The sequence below is a fragment of the Mauremys reevesii genome, linkage group 3 (assembly GCF_016161935.1).
Source record: "Mauremys reevesii isolate NIE-2019 linkage group 3, ASM1616193v1, whole genome shotgun sequence".
NCBI lineage: Eukaryota > Metazoa > Chordata > Testudines > Geoemydidae > Mauremys > Mauremys reevesii.
In genome coordinates, this window is record NC_052625.1 from 92,673,958 (window position 1) to 92,697,622 (window position 23,665).

A 23,665-nucleotide genomic window follows, 5' to 3' on the forward strand; every position below is an offset into this window, starting at 1 on the left:
CAGGCTGATCCCATAGGCAGACATGCCAACTCTTGCGAATCTATCGCGACAGACACGATTTCCAAGTACAATTAAGCCTCATTCATGATCTCGCAATAGACCTGCCAAATCTTAAGATTTTTTTCCTACTGGCAGGGCTGGCCTTAGGGGTAGGCCACGTGGATGACCACCCAGGGTGCCAGGTGCCATCTGAGAGCTGCAAGCTGGCAGGCCTGGGCTGCCGGAACGGGAATGAGTGAGAACGATGCTGCCCAGAGATGCCAGCCTGGCGGGGAGGCGTAGGAAGCAGGGCTTGCCCCTGCGGAGCCAGTGGACCAGCCTCTAGGTCTCCCCTTTCCGCAGGCATGGTGGACATGGGGCATATGTCCGAGGAAGCCCCTGGGCTCAGAAAGTCCTCCCCGTACAGCCCGACCTGGGCAGCTGGAGAGAGGCAGTTGCTGGCTGGGCACCCAGCTCTGAAGGTAGCGACACAGGAGTTTGATGCCTGCAGGAGGAGCTCTCATGATGACACAAGAAGCTCCTCCAGCCCTGTGATTTCCAGGGCTGGTCATGTGACAGAGCTCCGTGCAGCAGCCTTGGGGCTAAGGACACAGACCTGCCCTGCCACTGAGACCTGCCTTCTTGTATGGCCTACAGCAGAGGGGAGGGGGAGGAGTCAGGGAAACGCTGCTGTTGGGTCCAGGGCCTCCCCTACTTTGGATCTGGGTAAAGGAGGAGCCCAGGGGGAGGGGAGGATGTCAGGGGAAGGAGGAATCAGGGAGGTAATGTTGGTGGGTCCACGGAAGGGGAGAAACCTGGGGGCAGCAAGCCAGGAGATGTGGGGAGGGAATCAGGACAGTTATAGGAAATGGATGGCAAGTGAGGTCCCCTGTCATAGGGATGAGAGGGTAACTGGAGTCTCCATCTGAGCAGCCAGGGAGAGACTTTTCAATCTGAAATTTTCACACATAGCCAGAACAGCAGAAAGGGGTTAAAAGGTAAACAGGCAAAGTAAAAACCCTGGTTTGATGATGTTTTTAAAAATCTCATGGTTTTTTGAGGATCCAACTCATGATCCTACTGCACAGGTTATGACTTGAGTGTGCTTCTTGTTAGTGAGTTGGTAGCTGTGGGCCCAATTCTGTGAGGTGCTGAGTGTCTTCAACTCTCATTAAACTCAATGAGAGCTGAGGGTGTAGCCCAGGGGTGGGCAAACTTGTTTGGCCCGAGGGCCACATCTGGGTATGGAAATTGTATGGTGAGCCATGAATGCTCACAAAATTGGGAGTTGGGGTGTGGGAGGGGGTGAGGGCACCAGCTGGGGGTGCGGGCTCTGGGGTGGGGCTGGGGATGAGGGGTTGGGGGTGCAGTCAGGTGCTCCGGGGTGGGACCGAGGGGTTCGGAGGGTGGGAGGTGGATCAGAGCTGGGGCAGGGGGTTGGGGCATGGGAGGAGGGTGCAGGCTCTGGGTGGTGCGTACCTCAAGCAGCTGCATGTCCCCTCTCTGGCTCCTACGCTGTCCCGTCCGCAGCCGCTGCCCCTGCAGCTCCCATTGGCCACAGTTCCTGGCTCATGGGAGCTGCGGAGGCGGTGCTTGAGGTGGGGGCAGCGTGCAGAGCCCTCTGGATGCCCCTATGTGTAGGAGCTGGAGGGAGGCATGCCGCTGCTTCCAGGAGCTGCACAGAGCCACAGCACGCACAGAGCGGGGCAAGCCCTGGACCCTGCTCCCCGACAGGAGCTCGAGGGCCATCTGAAGGGCCGGATGCAGCCCCGGGCTGTAGTTTGCCCACCCCTGGTGTAGCCTATAGGGCGAAGTTTGCTTATGGTATTTGAAAATGTGCTGAAATGCAAGTAGGGAGCAGGCCTTTAAGCCCAAAGCTTAGTTTTCACATTAGCTAAACCTGTTTTTAGCATGAATCAATAAGAGGTATTAATAGAAATGATGTAAGGCATAACCTTGGGTCGAGTAGTAAATAAAGGTTTTGTTTTAACTGGTTTTAGCAGGCGTTATAGGGGAATTTGGGGATGTTTTGGAATACTGGTAACTGCAGAATTTGAACTGATACAAATGAGAATTCAAATGATGTTTGATATTAACAGCCAGTAAAGAAGTACAAGATATTTGGATCTGGGGGTACGAAAGATTAAACATGACATTGTAAATAAAGATATAGTAAAAGGTAAGTTAATTAGTTAAGTAGTGTTATCATAAGTGGTTATAAAAAAAGACAGTGCACTAATTTTAGATTAGCAAATGCTCAGCCACTATGGAGGGACTGTTAGAAGAAGGATATATACCGGTACTCATTCTTCTCATCCAGGGACACATCATCCCTGGACGCACCATTTCACCTTGAAATGTGACTATAAATGCAGTATATGGTTATACAGTAAGGTTTGTTTGCTTTAACCAATTATTTCATTTTAAATAGTCTTTAATTCTATCACTCATGTCATTCACAGTCTTCCACTAAATAAAATTATCTGTAACTGCCCCAGAGGCTCAAACTTTAAAGAGTTCAGTTTGCTTCTATTCCTTATCTTTAAGCTATTAATTGGGAACTCATAAATCAAGGTTGCAAGGCTGTCTGAGAATTTCCCAGGAGGCACTCAGCACATTTTATTATTATAGTTCAACCTCAGATATTTGAAGGACTGTGGAACAAGTATGAAACCTTCAGCTAGTAAGAGATTTTGGTTCTGCAGGTTTTAAGTCTGTACTCAGTTAGGAGGACCTGAGCATAGATTTCTAGGGTGCAAATCTTGCAATTTTACTCCTGGGGGAATTCTGTGCTAAAAGAGTAAAAATTCTGCGCACAATATTTTAAAATTCTGCATATTTTATTTATCAAAATAACACAGTATAATCATGCCAACTTCAATTATTTTGGTAATTTATTTCGAATTACCCGTCAACAAGTATGTCTGTAACAATACAGACCAAAAAAAAAGATACAGGAAATGTTTCTTTGACAAATAAATTCCTTACTAGGCATATTAATACTTTGAAAAATTCATTTAAACTGCAATACAGAAATGTATTTCCTTTACCCCTCAGAAGCAGTGCAAATGCTGGAGGGAGTCGGGGTAATGGAGGAGCTGAGGGAGAGGGAAGGAGCCTGGGAGTGAACCTGGAGGGTTTTGGGGTATGGTTTTGAGACATATGAAATGGGGTGGGAGGGTGGAAGGAGGGAAGGGATTGTTAGGGAGTCTCCCCCTGCAGACCCTGGCTGACCCCTAGGCTTTCCCATTCAGTCAGGCGCATATGCCCCTGTATCTAGGTGTCCCTGTCCCTCCTACCCCCATCCCCATGTGTCCCTGCAGTCCCCTACCATCTGTCCCCATGTGGCCCTGCAGCCCACTTCCCATTCAGTCATGGCTCAACCATAGGCTGGAGTACCCAGGGGGGAAAATTAGCGAATGTTCCACACCCACCGGCAGCCAAGCTCCCCCGCCTCTTTCCTACCTCATTCCTTGAGCGTGCCATGTTCCTGCTTCTCCCCCCTCTCTCCCAGGACTTCTTTCTGTTTGGCGGCGCTTTGGGAGGGAGAGGGAGGAGTGGGGACACAGCGCACTCAAGGGAGGAGGCGGGAAGGGACATGGGGAAGGGGGTGGAATGGGGGTAGGGTGGAGGTGGAGCAGGGGTGGGAAGAGGCAGGGAGGAGGTGGGCTGGGAGTGGGGGGGTGGGGCCAGGGGTGGAGTGGGGGCAGGGCCGGAGGCAGAGGAGGATTGAGTACCCACCAGCGGGAGAAGAAGTCGGCGCCTATGGGCTCAATGCTGTCACCACACTAGTTTCTGAGCCATTGCCCCAGTCTGTCCCCTCACTAGACCTTCTGAAACACAGTCTGTGACCCCCAGCAGCCCTGCATGCCCTGCTCTGTCCATCTGGTGCCTCCTCACCTGGCCTCACTGTGGGGATCACAGCCCCTCCAGCTGGCTGCACTCTCTTCTGGTGACGCAGCAGCCCCTGGTGGGTGAAAGGCATAACTGCAGCTCCTCTCCAGCAGAATCTATATTCTAAAAAAATCTGTGGGGGACATGAATTCTGTGCATGTGCAGTGGCAGAATTCCCCCAGAAGTATGCAATGTACAGAACCCCACTGAAGTCAACAGGGCTCTCTGAGGGTGCAAGGATGTGCCTGCAATGCAGTCAGTTCTGAATCGGGGCCTAAATCTGCAGCACCTGCTCCCCAAATATAGAGAATGTCAGGCCTTGGAGAGGTTCTCTCTGTACTAGATTAGTGCAGGGACTGTGTGTTTATACCAGGGGTCAGCAACCTTTCAGCTTGTGTGCCGCCTTCAGCACGCGTGCCGTAGGTTACCTACTCCTGGTTTATACAATCACAACAATGGGGCCCTGATCTTGACTGGGGCCTCTAGGTACTACTGTAGTATAAATAATAATAATAATAAAAATCCTACATGCACTGAAGGCTACAAGTGCTTTTGCATTTCAGGAGAGAGAAGGTCAGTGGGCTGAGAAAGGTATAGTAGAACTAGGATGCTCTAGTCCAGGCGAAAACAACCTGCGGCACGCATGCCGAAGGCAGCACGCGAGCTGATTTTCAGTGGCACTCACACTGCCCAGTCCTGGCCACTGGTCCGGGGGGGCTCTGCATTTTAATTTAATTTTAAATGAAGCTTCTTAAACATTTTAAAAACCTCATTTACTTTACATACAACAACAGTTTAGTTATATATTATAGACTTATAGAAAGAGACCTTCTAAAAACTTTAAAATGTATTACTGGCACGCGACACCTTAAATTAGAATGAATAAATGAAGACTCGGCACACCACTTCTGAAAGGTTGCTGACCCCTGCTCTAGTCCCTCTGATGTACTTTTTCAAAGTGTCCAATCACAGGGGTGTCTCAGTTTCTGAGTGCCCAACTTGAGAAGCTTTGAGCCCGATATTCAGAGATACTGAGCAGGGACACAAATCAATTAGTCAAGTTGTGTAATTTTAACATTTTGATTATACGTTGTCCATTTATTACTCTTTTTTTGACTTATCTATTTAGCTTGTAAGCTCTTTTGGGCCAGGATCTTGTCATACCATATCTCTGTGCAACATCCAGCACAATGGGGTACTGATCCGAATATAGACATATAGGACATACAATGTATACAGATTCCATCTGTTCTGCATCAGTGCCCAGAAAGGAGAATTTGTCTTAATATTAATTCTTTTCTGGGTCCCAGATTCCATCAGGAAATTCAAGATATGATTTAGAATTTGAAGTTTGCCTCTGTTTGCTGGATGAAACAAAATATGATGCTGCAGCAGCAGACAGTGTTGCTATGCAAATAGAGAAGGCGAGTCCTGGGGACAATAATGAACCTCTCCCCCTTAAACGTCCGACACGGCCTTGCACTGCAAACTACCAATGTTCCAAATACTGCGCTTATTTTCTGCACCACTGGTAACAATAGTGATACAGATATAAATGGCTAATTGAGGCATAACCAAGAACTCAATCCTATACATCCTTACTGCTGCCTATGGAACTACTCATGGTAGTAAGCAATATGCCTGGTAATATTTGCAGGACTGGAATCTAAATTAGTTAATTGCCTATATATTTATTTTCATATCAAACTCAAGAAAGAAAGTACATTGTGATGTTTCACGTCAACCACTCCTCCAGGTCAAACAGAATATTAATAAGCCCTTGAATCTCCATAAGGAAAAACTAATAGTAGGAAAGGAGAAACTAGACAGTGGATCTTATGACTGTAAAAAAAGAAGTCTAATAATTTACTCCACTGGTAATGCAGGGAATAAATGTAGGTAAATAGTACCTCTTGGGATATTAACAGCAACAACTGAATATGGCCTGTTCCAGGAATTAAAACAAATTCATTCATTTTCAATGCAACTTTACTGTGTTGAAGACAGTGGGTCCGATTCTTCTCTCAGCTGCACCAGAAGAGCTCAGTAGTAACCCCAGTGAAGTCAATGGAGTTACATCAGTATCAAAAAGTCATAAGTGAAAGAATTGAGACTCATGTGCAGTTCTCGTCCAACCCTCTGGCAATACAGCACCTCCTTGTCATTATTAGATATGTCAAAGCCTTCCCCCAGCTCTAGTATCTCGAGATAAATGGCCAAAAACCATCACAAACATGATTTTAAAATCCAGTCTACAAGTGCATCCTTCCAGGTAACAAGATAAAAGCTTTCTTATCACCAACTATTAAAATAATTCCTTTTTTGTGGGCGCATTTTAACAATACTCTTTAACAAGGACTGATGCCAAAAGAGTTTTTCTGAGCAGGGTGGGGAGCTGTGTACCCTCCACCTGCCCTGGCCGGGGAGGCCTGGGGGCAGGGATACAGGCCAGGGGCTGCTCTTGGCAGGCCCCTTTCCCAGGGCAAGTGGAGGGTCTGCCACGGCTCCCCAGAGCTGCCCGCGTGGCTCTCATCATGGCCAGGCTGAGGCTCCGAGGCCCCCACAGCCAGAGCCGGGTCGGAGAGAGCCGTGTGGGCAGCTTTGGGGAGCCTGGGTACCTCCACCTGCCCTGGGCATGGGTTCCGAGGGTGGGGACATGGGCAGGGGGCTGCTTTCACCTCCGGGGGGTGGGGGGGTATCCGTGGCCCCGCTTCGGCTTCTGGTTTGGCCTGGGGCAGGGCCTCCAGGGGAACAGGAGGCAGGCCCTTGGGGGAAAGGGTGTGGGGTGGGGATTCTCCCTCCTACCAAAAAGGGACTTCACAGGACCCCGACGAAGCAGGAAAGCAGCCATTTCCAAGAAATCACGAGGTCATATCCCTGAATGATTCAGTCAACAGGAACTGAAGTAAACTGTAGCAGGTCACGTTGCTTCAGGGGCACTGGAACAATTTTTATAGTGGGGATGCTGACAGCCATTGAATCAAACTGTAAACCCTATATATGATGGGATCCACTTCAAGCCAGGATGTGTGGTAGCACCCCCAGTTCCAGCACCTATGCACTGCTCTCCAGACAAAGGGCCCAACCCTGCAGAGTCATACTACTGAGTATATAGTGCTTACTATCATGAGTAGTCCCATGCAGCTGATGGGGTTCTACGCAATAGTATGCACAATGTCCAGTAATAAGGGATAAGAGTAATAAGAGATGAAAAATGCCATATAATTATGTGGTATGAATGTCCCACTTGAAGTGACAACCAGTCAAATGTCATTCTCTTTAGAACATTAGAGGAACAGATCCCATTTCTTACTGGTAACTAATTCCTGAAGCAGTAGTTTTGCATTACTGTGGTATATGCAAGAAATCGGGGTTTACAACTCACCTCTAGATTCCTGTCCCCTGGCTGTTGGAGTCTAACGCCCAGATCCTCAAAGGTATGTAGGTGCCTAACTCCCACAGATTTCAGAGGTTACAAGCATGGGGCCTGCTCCTACAAATGAATGATTCCAAGTGGAGTGGGATCAAAGTGCCTTTTAACCAGGGCAGTGAACAAACAAAGCTGGTCTGCCCTCAAAGACTCCTGAACTCACAAGGTTTTCAACTTGAGCAAGGAGAACAAGCCATCCAATTACAAGACCAAGGTTCCAATGAGTTAGTACAGTCACCTGATATCCACTACCATCAATGCCTTGGCCCCATACCATCCTCTCCCCGACATCAACTGGGAAGATAACCAGGGTTCACAGATGAAATACAGCAGATGAAGTGCACACACAGAAAGTTAGATTGCCAGTTACGCAAAACACATTCTGAATCATTCCACCAGCAGCACAAACAACCCTTACAGAACTTAACCATTGGAGAAAAGGAGGCAAAATGAGCCTCCTACTCCTCCACAGTCAATACAGAAGAGCTATTTCGCATAGTGTAACAGGTAACCGACCCAGACTGCATAGCCCAGACACCAGATCCAAGCATCGAACATTGCAAAGAACTGTCAGCATACTTCATTGATAGGATCAACTGAATACATACGGAGCTAACATACCCCTGACCAGATTGTATTATCGACCCACCACCCACGACTGACTTTGGCCTCCTCACACATCACAAAGTTTAAGATGCCCTGAAAAATATTAGGGCTGCAACATATAAAACCAATCTATGTTACTCATGGCTGGCAAAAGCCAGTGAAGAACAACTATGCCCACTACTAATGGAAATAGTCAGTGCCTCCTTCAGAAAAGCACATCTATCAAACATCTTGAAAAATGCAATAGTTCCTCCAATCTTTAGGAAGCCTGATCCTGAAGCTCTCTCCAACTATCATCCCGTCTCCAAACTCCTGTTCCTAGGCAAAATAATTGAGAAAGTAGTAACCACCATGCTTCAACAATATGTGGCATCAGCCAACCTCCTGGATGCCTCACAATAAGGGTTCAGACCTGGGCATTGCACAGAGATGGTTCTCGTGACACTGAAAAGTGACCACCTCATGGCAATAGACACAAGTAACAGCTCCTCCTCTCCAAAGGCCCTCAGAGATCCATATTATCCTTACTTCTCTTCAATAGCAACATCAGACCACTAGGAGAGACAGAGACATGGTAGGGGCTTAGCTGCCCATGCTGTCAACTCTCAGCTATATATCTCATTCTCAATTGATGCAATCATCACTGTTACTATAATGTTAGAAATCCTACAGGAAATTAGTTATTGGATGAAGATCAGCTGACTCAAGCTGAACCCAAGTACAACTGAAATGATACTGGTTGGAAACTGGCCAAGACGCTCTCTCCACCTTCCAGTGAAGGCAGACAGCTCTCATTCATCAAAGTGGTGTGAAACCTCAGGGTCCTTTTTTGACTCTTTGTTAAATGTGGATGACCAGGTATCATCAGTTTCCAAAAATGCCCTCTTTCACCTCCAGCTTGCTAAGAAAGTTCATTGTTTCCTCCTGAATGAGGACCCGGCTGCAGTGATCCAAGCATTTGTCATCTCCAGGTTGGATTACTGTCACTCACTGTATCTGAAGCTGAAATGTGAAGAGAATGCATGGGTTCCAGCTTGTGAAGATTGTAGCTGCCAACTTTCTCCATAAGTCAAGCCTCCGTGAGTCCATCAGGCCCATGCTCAAGTCCTTCCATTGGCTCCTGGTCAACTTCCAATGCCAGTTTAAGGTTTTGGTCATCATTTTGAAAGCAATTTATGGATAAAGCCCCAGATACACCAAAGAACAAATTTCAGTTGTGGCCCACTGCAACACTGTGCTCTTTTGGGGTGATGCAGATCGCAAAGCCCCAGACGGAATGCCTGAGAGCTGGGATAAAGCATTCTTGGCTGAGGGAATCAGGCTATGGAATAGTCTTCCTGAGGAGATCAGACACATCCAGTCTGACTGTGTTTAGGAAATGTTGCAAAACTTTTGAGAAAACGATTCTACTGTGACACACAATATGAACATTCTCTTCTATTTCCAACCCCTGCCACCTTAATAAAAAAACAAAACAAGCAAACAAAAACCTTGCCCCAGGCAGTGTTTCAACCGCAAAAAGGAAGAAGTGTAAGAGACTCCATGAAGTCCACCAGGGTCTTCGCTATTGCTATTGATTTTATGCAGAAGGCACTCAGATACTACAGCAACTGTTGGCTGTATCAAAGCCTATGGGCTTGTCTACACTTGAAGCTCTACAGCAGCGCTGTTTCAGTGTAGACACGACTTACGCCAAAGGGAGGGGTTCTGCATCATCAGAGGTAATCCACCTCCCCGAGAGGTGGTAGCTATGTTGATGAGAGAATTCTTCTGTCAACCTACCGCTGTCTACATGGGGACTTCGGTTGGCTTAACTATGGCTATGTCTACAGTAGAAACCTTATAGTGGCATAGCTGTACTGCTGCAGCTGCACTGCTATAAGGTCTCCCGTGTAGCTGCTCTATGCCGGTGGGAGAGAGTGCTTCCATCTACATAATTAAACCACCCCCAACGAGCGATGGTAGCTATGTCAGCAGGAGAGCATCTCCCGAGCATTGTCCACTCCAGCGCGTCTGTTCGTGAAACTTATGTCAATCGGGGTGTGTGTTTTTTTCACACTCCTGACCAACAAGTTTTAGCGACAAAAGGGCTAGTGTAGATATAGCCTTAGTCACTCAGAGATGCAGATTTTTCATGCCCCTGAGTGACATAGCTGGGCTGATCTAATTTTCTAGTGTAGACTAGCCCTAAAATAGATGGATAAGATGATAGCACTAGCAGGAGCTGCTCTGAGTGGCTGCTTCAGGCAGAGAGGGAAGAAAGTATCTCTATCCTTTCCAATGAGGAAAAAATGGTAATGGGTAGGGGATAGGACAAGTGGGTTGCTGTGGGAGGGGAACAGGACAAGTCATCATTGACTGTTGGTGATGAACTCACTGGGAGGAGAGAGAAGTGCGCGACTGAACTGGAGGAAGAGAGGAGGACATGTATGAGAGTAGGAGAGGAAAGAGAAGAGATTAAAGCGCAAACTAGGAGGGGAATCAGGCAAACATATAATACTTCAAAATGTAGAACCTTCTCATCTGCAAGAGTATTGGGGAAGATTTCCTCTCCCAACAAATTAAATGGAACCCCTGAGTTTATATATGTTGGCTACATTTCCTTTGGTGTCAAACAAATATTCAGGTTTCCTCCTTTCTCTGTTAAAAACTTAAAAAAACATTTTGCAGTTCTAGCATAGAAAAGAAAGGAAGCAGGGGAGGTGGGGTGGGAGTGAAGGAGGGACAACACTAAAATTTCACTGAGGACAAGCAGAAAAATTAAAAGATAAACAACCATGGAAATTTAACCTTTACAGCGCACTGTTTTAAAGGTCACAGTATCATTTCCAGGGATGCCTGGAATTATCAATTTTCATGAGTATCAGGTGTGAAAGAAATCAAGAAAATAGGAAAAATGAACATTCAAAATTTGACATTTACTTGCCGTTTGCTGTATTACCAAGCTCTAGGTAACAGAGGTCCTGAAGCTACAGCAGAAAAGAATACTGTGGGCTTGATTCTCATCTCACTCACATGAGTATTAATTAGGCATAACTCTACTGAACTCGGTGAGGTTACACAAGAATAAAACTGGTGTGAGATCAGAATCCAGTCCTGTACATACACGTTTATGTGTGTAACAAAAATACAGTCCATTCCTTCCAAGTCCTTATCACAGAAGTGCATAGTCTGTTCATGTCCTTAGTAATCACCTGGTCACAATCTCTCTCCCTTGGACCTCATGTAATCCCAGGCCTTTTACGTGGATAGAGTATTACGCTGAAGTGTATACTGAAAGCTATCCTCATCTGCACACTGTCTCTGGATAATGCATACAAATATGCACAGCGTCAGCGAAATGTGCAAACATGGGGGTTGAGTGGAAAATGTCAGATTACACAACAGCACTCATATAGTGTCAATTTTTGGTTACTAGAAAAAGCATTTGCCTACAGTAAAGATTTTTAACTCAAGTTAACTGATTTCTAGCTAACCTGAATTAGCTAACACATTTGTACATGCTAGTCTTGGCACTCCACAAACATTTGTGCTCTGGAACATACAAATGTGATCATTAATTCGAATGAGCTGGCAATCAATTAACTTGAGTTAAAAACTCAAGGGTGACCAGAGTTTAACCAATGAAACAGAGGTGAAGAACCCCATGGAGAGGATAGTTTAGTCAGGGAATAAAGCATAGGACTTGGAGCTGGTAGATCTGCTGCTAGTTTGTTTCCACTGACCTCAAGCAAATCATTTAATCCCTGTTCCTCACTTTCCTCAGCTTCAAAAAGGGAATATAAAACTGGCTGCCTCACTAGGGTAGTGTTGCGATAATTAATTCATTATACTTTGCAAAGTACTTTGGGATTCCAGTCCTATGATTCTATTTCCACAGAGCTCGCTTATAAAGTATCTTTATTATTATATCCCATTAACAATTCCCTAGTGAGCTTCGCATGGACTGTTATGTTTTGTAGGGATTTATATTCCAAATTTATGTCACAGGCACCTAAAGCCTGGATCTGACAATTTTTAAGGAATTATAAAGTACATAAATAAAATGATCCAATCCTGATAAAATGCAACTTCTATTTGCACAAGGTAATCTGTCCCCATCCTTTCTCTCAGTGCTATATGACAGACATACTAATTATAAAGTGGATGAACGTTGTGGAAGAAGAGACTGCCCAAGTAAGGACATGAGTTGCACAGTGAAAGAGCCATTGGATATACTACAAAAGAAAACCAAAGGGCTACCTTAGTGCCCACTATAATTGACACTATGACCAACATATTAGTTGAATTAGGAAAGCAGTAATGGAGAATTTTACATCTGACTTTTTCAAAGCTCAGTAAGATGTATTCCATGGTTCAAGAAATCTTTTTATTTTTATTTATATTTATTTTATTTTTAAAGGAGATTGATTGCTTCAGGCCCTCATCTGTCTCAGCTTTATTTTCAAAAAATTGGTGGGTCCATTTACTTGTTCAAAGATGTAAATGCAAATGCACAACTAATGCGTAATTCACAGACACAGTCACTTTTATTGCTTATGCAAAATAGACAACTACAAGTTCTAATGACCAGTTATATAAGTAACTCACATGCCTTATCCCAATTCACTGTAATTGCACAAACGCATTAGGAGCATAACAGCACAGTCCCTTTTTGCGTGCATAATTGCACAGGACTAATTTTGAAATGAAGCCCCAAATGTTTCAGTATACCAGGAGAGAAAAATGGCCCTGGATGACAGTAGTTTAGAATTCACATTGTCCAATGCTTTTGTCTAGTGCATGAGAAAGACCTTTTGAGGTAAAGATTTAGATGGGCTCTTAGTCTCAGTTCTGAGGGAAACTGTTCTTACAATGTGCTCATTCTATTGTTTATGTTGACTTTTAGATGTGTTATTTCACAAAACATGAATATAGGTATTAATTTCCCTTCTGTAAGTGCCATTACCTGCTGATCATCAGGAGTCCATATCCCACAGGTGATCTGACTCTCCAAGTTAATCTCTGAAGACCAATGTCTTTGTCCACTGACTGAACCAACCAGCACAAATCCATCCCTATAGGAGATGAGTGCTTGAGTCCCATCATGGCTCCATGTAAAGTCGCTCACCTTAACATATACATAGATAAGATATTAGACATTAATCATGCAATCATTTCCAAGTTATTATAATTAAGGCACCATTGTATAGCACCAAATGAGGATAGCTTAGCCAAAGGGCTACACAGTTAGAAGTGCAGTACGGATTTGTATGAAATTTTGGTAAAATGTTAATGTGCTAATTTCTTCTCTTATAGCAGTTTTGTGGTTTCATGGATGTTCCCCAACAATGAATAAGCAACAATATTAATACTTAGCATTTTCATGCTACCTTTCATCTCAAGATCTCAAAGTGCTTTTCAAATGTTAATTTAGCCCTGCAAGTATTACTATAACTATTTTATATATGATTTATTATCGAGAAGTTTAACATGGAATTAATATACGGTGTCATAAAACTTGCTTAGAATAACGCATTTTTATCACATGGCAATGGAAATCAGAAGAGTTCCTGATGGTAATTAATTGAGAGTTTAGCAATTTCATACTGTGCCACCAGTGAAAAACTCATTAATACACTGAGAACCAGTAACAAGAGTTAAAAAACAAAACTTCTTGAGATTGTTAACTAGATTCCTTTATCATGCTCCCTCTGAGTGAAATTCACCAGTGGGCCACTAAAGTCCCACTTAAGTCTTACTTAAGCCTTGTTCTGAAGTCTGAAGTAGAGTGTGAATCTTGCCCTGGCTTTCTGCCTCATAGCAAATTTCATCCCGTTTGTAAAACCCAAGCAGCTCAGTGTAGCAGGAATTTCTATGACACTACCTGTTTAGTCATTTCAATAAAGAAATGTTTTTTAAAAAGGAAGATTGCACTTTACATTTTCATCTTTTTCATTTTGAACCTCTTATGATTTGACTGTTCTTGACTAAAGAGAAAATGTTCATACCAACCTGTGCCCCGCGATCATTCACAAGCTCCACAGACCATCTGCCTTCATATTGAATCCAAACAAAAATTCCTCCATCTGCATCGCAGGTTGCCAGTTTCTGGAATGGTTCATTCCATCTCACCAGTACAACCTAAAGAGATTCCAAACAAATGCAGCATTACCATGTCTGTATACAGTGTTAACAAGTGTTTTACAAGAGACTCAATTAACTAATACTGCAAAATAAACAATGTCACATTTAAATTCTGAATAAGATCTACAAAATAGTAATTTTCGGCATAATATCATGCAGCTCTCAAGAACAGCTGGACTCATTTTATTACAGGACTCATTTTATTATGGCTGTCAAGCAATTCAGAATTCTCTTAGCTATCAGGCCTTTATGGAAGACATCTGATACCTCTGAAACTAACAAAAACATGTTGTATGTGGTAATCCAGAGTTCCACTGCAGAAAGAGTAAACAAACAATCTTCCTTTCTCAAATCACTTTCCCCTGCCCCTCACCTCAAAGGCTACCAGATTCCCTGGGCCAAATTCTCAATTCTACCGACTTCAGTGGAGCCAGGTCCACTTTCATCACGGTTGAATCTAGCCTCCTGCATCAACAACCCCTTTAAAAACATTCCAGACTCCCTAATTCATGAGAACTAGGAACATAATTTAACTTGAATGTTTCTTCTCTGCTACCGATTGCAGAGGGAATCAGGCTTTGTATGGGTTCTTCCTTCTCGCATTAGAGACGTTTGGATTCTTTCTACAGAACTTAACCAAGCTAAAACCTGCCATGACTGGTCTCATTCATAATTAGCATGAAATTAAGTTAATAAATGAAGCCACTTTAGAGGCCCCAATATGCACCTGAAATGAACCATGTCATCTTAGTGGAGGGGTGGGCAAACTTTTTGACCCGAGGGCCACGTCTGGGTATGGAAATTGTATGGCGGGCTATGAATGCTCACAAAATTAGGGGTTGGGGTGTGGGAAGAGGTGGGTGCTCCGGCTAGGGGTGCAGGCTCTGGGGTGGGGCTGGGGATGAGGGGTTGGGGGTGCAGGAGGGTGCTCCGGGCTGGGACCGAGGGGTTCGGAGGGTGGGAGGATGATATGGGCTGGTGCAGGGGGTCGGGGCATAGGAGGGGGTCAGGGGTGCAGGCTCTGGACAGTGCTTACCTCAAGCAGCTCCCAGACGTAGCTGCATGCCCCCCCCCCGACTCCTACGCGGAGGTGCGTCCAGGCAGCTCTGCGTGCTGCCCTGTCCGCAGCTGCTACCCCTGCAGCTCCCACTGGCCACAGTTACCAGCCCATGGGAGCTGCAGAGGTGGCACTTGAGGCGGGGGCAGCGTGCGGAGCCCTCTGGCTGCCCTCTGTGTAGGGGCCAAAGGGGAGACATTCCGCTGCTTCCAGTAGCCACAGCACGCACGGAGTGGGGCAAGCGCTGGACCCTGCTCCCCGGTGGGAGCTCGAGGGCCAGATTAAAACATCTGAAGGGCCGGATGAGGCCCCTGGGCCATAGTTTGCCCATCCATCTTGGTGCCTTAAACAGAAATTAGCCTTAAAAAACATTTACCTTCTGCTCTCATCTTTCACATCTTTTTTTTTGATTTAGTTTAATTTCCAAAATGTCAGAATAATCCAACTAGGTATTCATACAGACTCCCCACCCTATAATAGAATAATACATGAAAACTACAGACAAAAATATTAAATTGACAATAATGAAAGTGTAAATTTAGTTGTTGAATGGACAGAGTCTAGGGTGGGTGCCTGCTGAATTGTTAGACAGCACGCATCTATCCAAATAAATACTCTTCATTTCCCAAAGAACAGGACTATGTTTCCTGAAATTCATTTGGCTGTTCACCAAAATGGAAGGATACTGTTGAAGGGCTCCATTCTGCGGCTGATTCTGCACAGGAGGATCCTTGCACCCACGAGGAGCCCCACTGAAAACAGGCTCTGTACAGAGCCAGGACCAGGAGTTAAATTTGCAACATTGGGACTTAAATTTACTAGGTAAAACAAACTCCTGTACCAGTTTATGGACTGTAAAGGCCAGATCTACAGCAGGTGTCAATCAGCATAGCTTTCCATTCCTGAAGGATCAATCTTGTAGCTACTGAAATAACCCAACAGAAATTATCTCTTGGTGCACTATATAGGGCTCTTGAGTAAAGGTTGTGGGGAGAAGTGGGCATGGTGAACCTCTTCCTTGCTCTCAAACAGCAGAGCAGAATTCCTCCAAACACTCTGAAAAAAGCACTAGGCCATACATCCTGCCAGAGTAATAGCCTCACGCCACAGCGCCAAGTGGCTTCTCTGGAGAGGGTGTCCAGCCCTGAGCTACATAGCTCATCCCATGCTGTCAGGCACACAGACGGCTTTTGTTTAGAAGAGCAGTAAGCAGCAGATTGCTCTAGGCTGCTATGAACCATCCTCTACACTGGGCTGGAGTTGCAGTCAAACAGCCCTGCTGCCCTCTCCCTGAGTTGCTCTAGCAAAGAAGGACCATAATACCATAGCCCCACAACCGTATTGGTATTATATGTAATATATGTATAACATGTCTTAGTATATAAATTAAACATATACAGAGCAATCACTTCATTCACATTGGGGTGAAATGCAGCAGCCATGTAGGGCAGGGGTTCTCAACCTTTCTTTCTGAGCTTCCTCCCCTCCCTCAACACGCTATAAAAATTCCACAGCTCACCTGTATCACAACAACTGTTTTTCTGCATATCCAGTAGATTAAAAGCCAGGGCCAGCGTTAGGGGATAGCAAGCAGGGCAATTGCCCAGGGCCCCATACCACAGCAGGCCCCATGAAGCTAAGTCGCTCGGGTTTCAGATTCAGTCCCGGGTGGTGGGGCTTGGGCTTTCTGCCCTGGGCCCCAGCGAGTCTAATGCCGGCCCCTCTCTCGTTTATTTTGGCGGACCCCCTGAAACCTGCTCACAGCCCCTCAAGGGGTCCCAGACCTCTGGCTGAGAACCACTAATGTAGCAGAATGCACCAATAATGCTCAACAGTATTATGAAAGAAGTCAACAAAATACCTTCTCTAACAACCTTCTCTAGATCTTTAGAGGTGGGGGAAGTATTTGCAGCTCCGCTGATTTTAAATGGAGTTATGAGTGCTCCACACCACTGAAAATCAGGCCCTTAATGCCTAGATAGGACTGTGACTGGACTTTTCATAGACAAGATAGACAAACTGCAAGGGGAACTTAGAGCAGTTAGTTTCTCTACTGTACCTAACAACATTATAGTTCTTATCTAATCCCATAAAAGCCTGAGTTAAGATGCTCCTGCATTTTAAGATCACCTTGTTTTCTGTGGCTCTTAAGGATTTGAGAAGAGGATATGATTTTACAGATAACACTTACTAATTGGCCTGCTGACATGAGCTAAGGGCACAGTGACAATATTTAACCTGAAATGCCTTGGCTCTTATCTATTTTCAAATGGAACCTTAGGGAAACTTGATGATTTCTCTCTCTCTCCTTCTCGTGATTTATGGTATAAACGGAAGTGAAGGAGATTGGGTGGAAGCGATCCTCTAACCGAATATCTGTGCTTTCTTTGAATTTGATAAACTGCCCAAGAGTTCATTTAGATACAGACATTCATACAATTAGAATAATTAGGTCCACGTATACTCTAATATACATACCTCTAGTATACCCAGACTATCCAATTTAGTAACTTTCTGGCCAAATCTCAGCCTGATGTGAGCTGCCATGATCAAAATACCAAAGAGCCTCTGACATTTAGAATCATAAACTCACTTCTATAATTACAAACGAAAGTAGGGCAATGACTTCATATGTCTGGTGGTAGCTAGCTCCAAAATAAGTCCTTTTTGTGACAGCATTTTATAATCCAACTTTTTTAAAACACAGAGCAGATGTTCTCATTTCACAAGATCATGTTTAGGATGTTTCCTTCATTTAAATTTAACATCTAACCAAAGGTGCTGACTCCACAGCTGCTCAAATATCTCCAATTTCATTTTTGGCACTTACTGTATTTGGAGGAGAGATAAGGAAAGGAAGAAAGATTGTCCAAACCATTCAGATGACTTTTGAATTGGCTAAAATGCATGACAACAAATTAAAGGTGAAACGCACCCCTGATCAAAGAGCCAGAGCGAGGCCTATAATACACCCCACCACGATGCATAAGCTTCACTAACAGGCCAAATTCTCAGGGTATAAGCCCTAAGTCCTGGCTTGGCTCAGGCTCAGACCCTCCACCCCCGTAGGGTCCTGGAATGCCTGGTCCAACCCCTGAGTTAGTGAGACTTGTGTGTAGATGGAAGGTGGGCCAGGCTTGAGCCTAAGTTCAAACACTGGGCTTATGTTATAGTGTACACATACCCTCAGAGGCTCCAAGCTTGTGTTACCTTTAATATTCTCCATTGGGCTTTCTGGGCCCAGATCCTCAAAGGTATTTAGGATCTGGGCCCTTGTGTCCTCATGTAGCTACTCATAGCTAATAGTTTTGGGTTATTTTTTTTTTTAGTAAGCTGTAATATAGTCTAAATAATGCTTGAGCCAAAGGCCAACAAAATCAATTGGAGTCTTTCCATGGACTTCAATGAGTTTCGGATCAGGCCCTTTTTGTTACATTTCTCTACAATATTTGATGATAAATTTGTTTGAAAAGTAAAGCATTCAAAATTTTCCACAGTTTTGTCTTCAACGTCAACTTCATTTTGTTGAATTACATTTAATTAATACTAAAGGCACTAAAAACTCTCCACAAGAACTGACTGCATTGTTATTATGATGACATTAACACAATAGAATCAGCAAAAAGGAAAGCCTTTGAAAATCATTTTTCATACAGTATTAAAGCTTTCTTATTCTTGTGACACGTCTTTTGCTTCCATATTATAAATTAAAACTCAGCACATTTATGCAAGGATTAAATGTCACTTTTTTAATTTGAAAAAATCAACAACAGACAATGTGGAGCCCAAGCTCTAGTGGAAGGCTTTAAATGGGTAAGGAAATATTTTTAAAGCTCCTTGTTTATCTAGATCTCAAATTTGGCTGGCGAGGGACAAAATATGCTTCCATCTTTTCTCTCTTTTTTTAAAACCAACATGTAACTATATTGTTTATTAAGGCCCTACTTAATTTGCAATACTGCGGAAATTGCGGATCCCGCAATATTAGGCTTGCACTGGAATTTTGATTTTAATTAGCTTACTTTGCACTGTCTGAAGTTTTGCATACATTTTGAGGTTTGCAACACACATTTCCCCCGCCCATTAGTATAGTAGAATCCTATTTAGCAGAGCTGATAGTGGCTGGGGCTTGGGCTCCCGCTATCAGCCCCACGCATTAATGACTTTAATATAGTTGCAGCAAAATGTCTGGTTATCAAAAAAATTAGCAGGCATAACATAATACTTGAGTGTTTATACTGTTCCAGCAATTTTTCTAAAACAAACAGATCTTCTCCAGCTTTTCCAAATTACTGCAATTAATAAAAGTCCATTATTACTTTTCCGCAATTTTCCATGTCTTGTCCGCAACTGAGCCGCAATTATGTGATAATCATTCTGCAATTAAAAGTAGGGCCTTATTGTTTATTAAACAAAAGATGTGCTGTATATCAGCCATGATTACTATTTATATTCTGATAGCACCTAGAGCTCCCAGCTGATTTGCCCGAACTCTGTTTTTGTTTTCTTGATTGTGTTAATCAATGATTAACCTTGACTGCAACAGGAGGAGGAGCTCTTACCACACCAACCCAGGAGGAGGGGGACGGGAGCTGTGCGGGAGTGCTGTTTAGCCAAGCCAGAGAGAGCTGCCTTGCACCCCATATACCTCATACACAGTCCCCTGCTTTACTCCGAGTGTGATTTCTAGCCAGATTATAGCTATGAACAATGTTAAGCAGGGAAGCCTCAGCTCAGACTTTTCCAGCCAGATCACCCTGCCCACAACATAGTAGGAAAGCAACACTAGTTCCACTGAATGCTAAAAAGCAGCAAATTAAACTGCTATATTCAGTCATTCTCTGGCCTATTTACATCTGACATGGAATACTGGGGCAAGTCACCACCTAATTTGGTGCAGTATCCTTAAGAATCAGTATTTCAGATTAGTACCAGAGTAGAAATTGTATTCCTGCAAAAAGTTACTAATTTGGCTATCGCTCCTGAGACATATGTGTCCATAGTATTATCGCGATTTTATCATGAGTCTTGCAATATTCAGTGTTTTCTTTAAAGCTCCAGCCTTTAGAGCCATACAAAGATAGGAAAATCTCAGTTTTTATTTAAAAAAAAAAGAGAGTTTCTAGCTCTCCTGGTTCTGGAGAAAAGCTTGAAAACATGAATCTTAAAGGCTCAAAAACCAGAAGAGAAAAAAAAAGAAGACCAAATTTTATTATTTTTTTTAAATCTTGTGATTCTTCAGCCAAAAATATTCCATTCCATGATATTAGAATCTTTGAGGTTGGCAACACTGAAATATACTTGAAAGATATATTTTCAGTTCTACACAAGCATGCAAAGTTTATTTCAGCTACACTTTCAATAGGCTCAGGCAAGTCTTGAAACATCATTATTTTTACCATAGCACCCAGAGGATCCAGCCAATTGTGCTTAGTGCGATACTAACTCATAGAAAAGAGATAGCCCCTGCTTCATGGGGCTTACGGTCTAAGGGCATCAGTTCTGCGATTTAATACATGCAGCCAGGCCCCCATCAATTTCAATGCACAGGCAGCAGGGTCCACACGTATAGATCATTTTAAGACAAGTTAGCTTAAGACAAGATGCAATAAACTGGTGTAACAAAAATGAAAGGAGAAAGGGGAGGCAGAACTGGGTGACAGCGACAGAAACACACCAGGGCTAAAATAGACTAGCTATGTGTATAATTTGTAGGTTTGATTTTTTTTAAAGATATAAATAAGCAAGTAATCCCTGCTGGCCACCTGTCTAGCCATTATCAGTTGACAATTTATTGTAGGCATCACAGGCAATTCAGGTCTTTAGGAGAGATGATACAGAATCATCTTTGCCTCCTACAAAATGGAAACAAATCTGGGGAAGTCGAGATGATACATACAGAGTAGACAAGGCAAGTGAGCCAATATATTTTATTGGATTGACTTCTGTTGGGGAAAGGGACAAGCTTTCGCATTCCACGCAACTCTTTTTTAGCTCTGGTATGATAAATGATACATCCAGGTTGGTCTGCATCATCCAGGCCTTAAATCTGTGTGATTATATAAGGCAAGGTGGACAACTGTCAAATGTCCAGGGCTGGACTACTGGACTCTGACTTGTGCTGGTCAAGGCAAGCAGATCATGGTACTATTGCCCAGTTATACATTTACTGTATTTACGTTATTGCATTTATTATTGGGGAAAAAACAGTGTCCATACCCTCTTCCCCACCCTCACAAAATGACGATTACCATTGAGTCAGCCTTTTTTAATGTTTAAAAACACCACAAGATTACTCAGTTTGATAATAAAATACTAATAGAATAAATAATAAAAAGCATGTATAGAATGTTCCACCCAACGATCTCATACACACTGATGAAAAGTAAATGATTTACTGTCAGAACACACCTGGAAGGTATGAGGTACTATCACCTTCATTTTACACATTGCGATACTTAGGCACAGAAGGTTAAGACCACATTTTTCAAAAGCAGCTTTTGGGTGCTGAACTTGGGATACCTTGGGCCAGATTTTCAGCAATGTTGAACATCAACAGCCCCAATGACTTCTAGTGAAGGTGTGAACTATCAACGGTTCTGAAAGTCCAGCCCAAGATAGCTCAGCTTTTGCACCCAAAAACAGAGCCTCCTGAAATCAGAGGCTTCTCTTGAAAATATTGTTCTAAGTGACTTGTCCACGGTCATACAGTAATTCTGTGGCAGAGCCAGAACAGAATCCGAGTCTCCTGACTACCTATCCCGAATCTTGACCATCTTTCCTCCTTTGTGAAGAGAGGAGCAAAAATGATAACAATTAGAGTGGGTAGAAAAATGAAAAATCAGTTTTGCAAAAAAATTTCAAAGTTGCATTCACTTTGGAGGGCTTGAAATAGATACATTTTTATATTTTTGGAAATTTGTGAATTTCCCCCTGAAACTTTTATTGAAAATATTATCAAAAGAGTTAAATTATTATTATAATTTTGAGGGGAATTACTAAAAACAGGTAAAAATTTGAAACAAATATCAAAAAAGGACACCATTTTTGTCACAAAAAAATAATTTAATCAATGGTGACAAATTTTCATGAACATTTTCCTGTTTGATAAAAGGATGTTTTCAAAAATATATATATATATTTTATTTGAAACATTCTGTCCATCTCTAATGGCAATTAAAATACCAAAACCCATGTAGCACAGGGGAATCAAGTCCCAATATCCTTGAAGTCAGAATGTTTGCCTTGTGCCAGCAGAGACCTTGCTCATTCATTGTCTAAGATTATGACACTTCTGAAATCCTATCTTGCTGAAGTCCTTGGGAAAACTGATTGATTTCAGCAGGGACAGAATTTAATCCAGGAGCAGCAATCACACTGAAGCTTCTTTCTTATCTTGGGTACCTGTGTGCCAAGAAATCTTCACCTTTTTTCTCAACCCCTCCTAAGGTGAAATTCCTTTCTCACCCTTTGGGCTGGTCTGTTAGCAGTTATTCACCTCAATATTTAAAACTCACATCTAAATTATAGCTGAACTGGAATATGACAGCTCTTACTAAAGAAAGAGAAGAAAACAAGAAAAGCATTTCCATTTAATGTTGGCGATTAAACTACTTGGTCATTTCCCTTTATCCTTGGAAACAGAAATATATTACTGTTACTTTTAGAGAAGAAAAATAAAAAGAACTGCCTGAAAGTGCTGTGCTCCCTACTCAAATATTATAAACATACAAATCTAACTTGACTTTGCAAAATGCAATATAAAGACTTCTAGATAAATCAATAATGATTGTGCACAAAGCTGAGTAGGCGGTGCAGTTTGGAAGTACAATACTGATGACATTACATATCATTACTTCTTGGCAGCATGGAAAGCACAATACAAGGGATTAAAAGGCAATGATGGGCTCCTGCTGTGTTTGTGCTATGAACATACAACCTCACCATTCATCTTAGGTCCTATACAACCATTGCTGATCCAGTCATGGACCCTGTCTCTAACATGTTATGAGGAGAGAAAGCAGATGCGATTGTTGAAACTTCATATAGACCCCTATGTGCTTCCAATACCAGACTGCTGTTACTCCCATCTATCGATAGTGGAGAATAAACTCTTCTCCTCCCCAATCCTCCCTCACCTAGAACAGCCTCTATTCCTTTCTTTACCTACTTGATCAACTCTCTTCAAATCAATGTCCACCTCTCCTCCTCAGCCTAACATTCAATCCTTCGATCTAATAAAACATTCCTATTCTATTCTGTTAGCCTCCCGGTTTCCCTGTTCTTTCCCCCAAAAGCTCCCAGGTAAAACACACAACTATTTACCTTTATCATACCCTTGCTTTACAACATACAGTAGTTTGCATTTAATGCTTGTACTATGGACTAATCAAATATGAAGTGGTTAATAAGACTTTTGTATGAAAGATGCTATATACAAATATACTGCAAATAGGAACCATAGTTACTTCCTCTCCCCTTCTCTTGTCCCACCAGCCCCTATTTACACATAAACTATGCTCCATGACTGAAGAAACATAAGAACACTGCTGTAGTTTAATCTCTTCCTGCTT

The 23,665-nt window shown here is 43.3% G+C and overlaps 1 protein-coding gene across 4 annotated transcripts in view; it reads right to left on the bottom strand.

Annotated features, from left to right (window-relative positions):
- Positions 1 to 23,665, bottom strand: part of TULP4 (TUB like protein 4) — a 269,619-nt gene that overhangs the window by 75,699 nt on the left and 170,255 nt on the right. For all 4 annotated transcript variants that reach the window (XM_039529683.1, XM_039529682.1, XM_039529684.1 and 1 more), the window contains 2 exons: positions 13,904 to 14,032; positions 12,858 to 13,019 (listed from right to left, as the gene is read on the bottom strand). In XM_039529683.1, the coding sequence (XP_039385617.1) occupies positions 12,858 to 13,019; positions 13,904 to 14,032 (291 nt within the window). The remainder of the gene's footprint in view (positions 1 to 12,857; positions 13,020 to 13,903; positions 14,033 to 23,665) is intronic.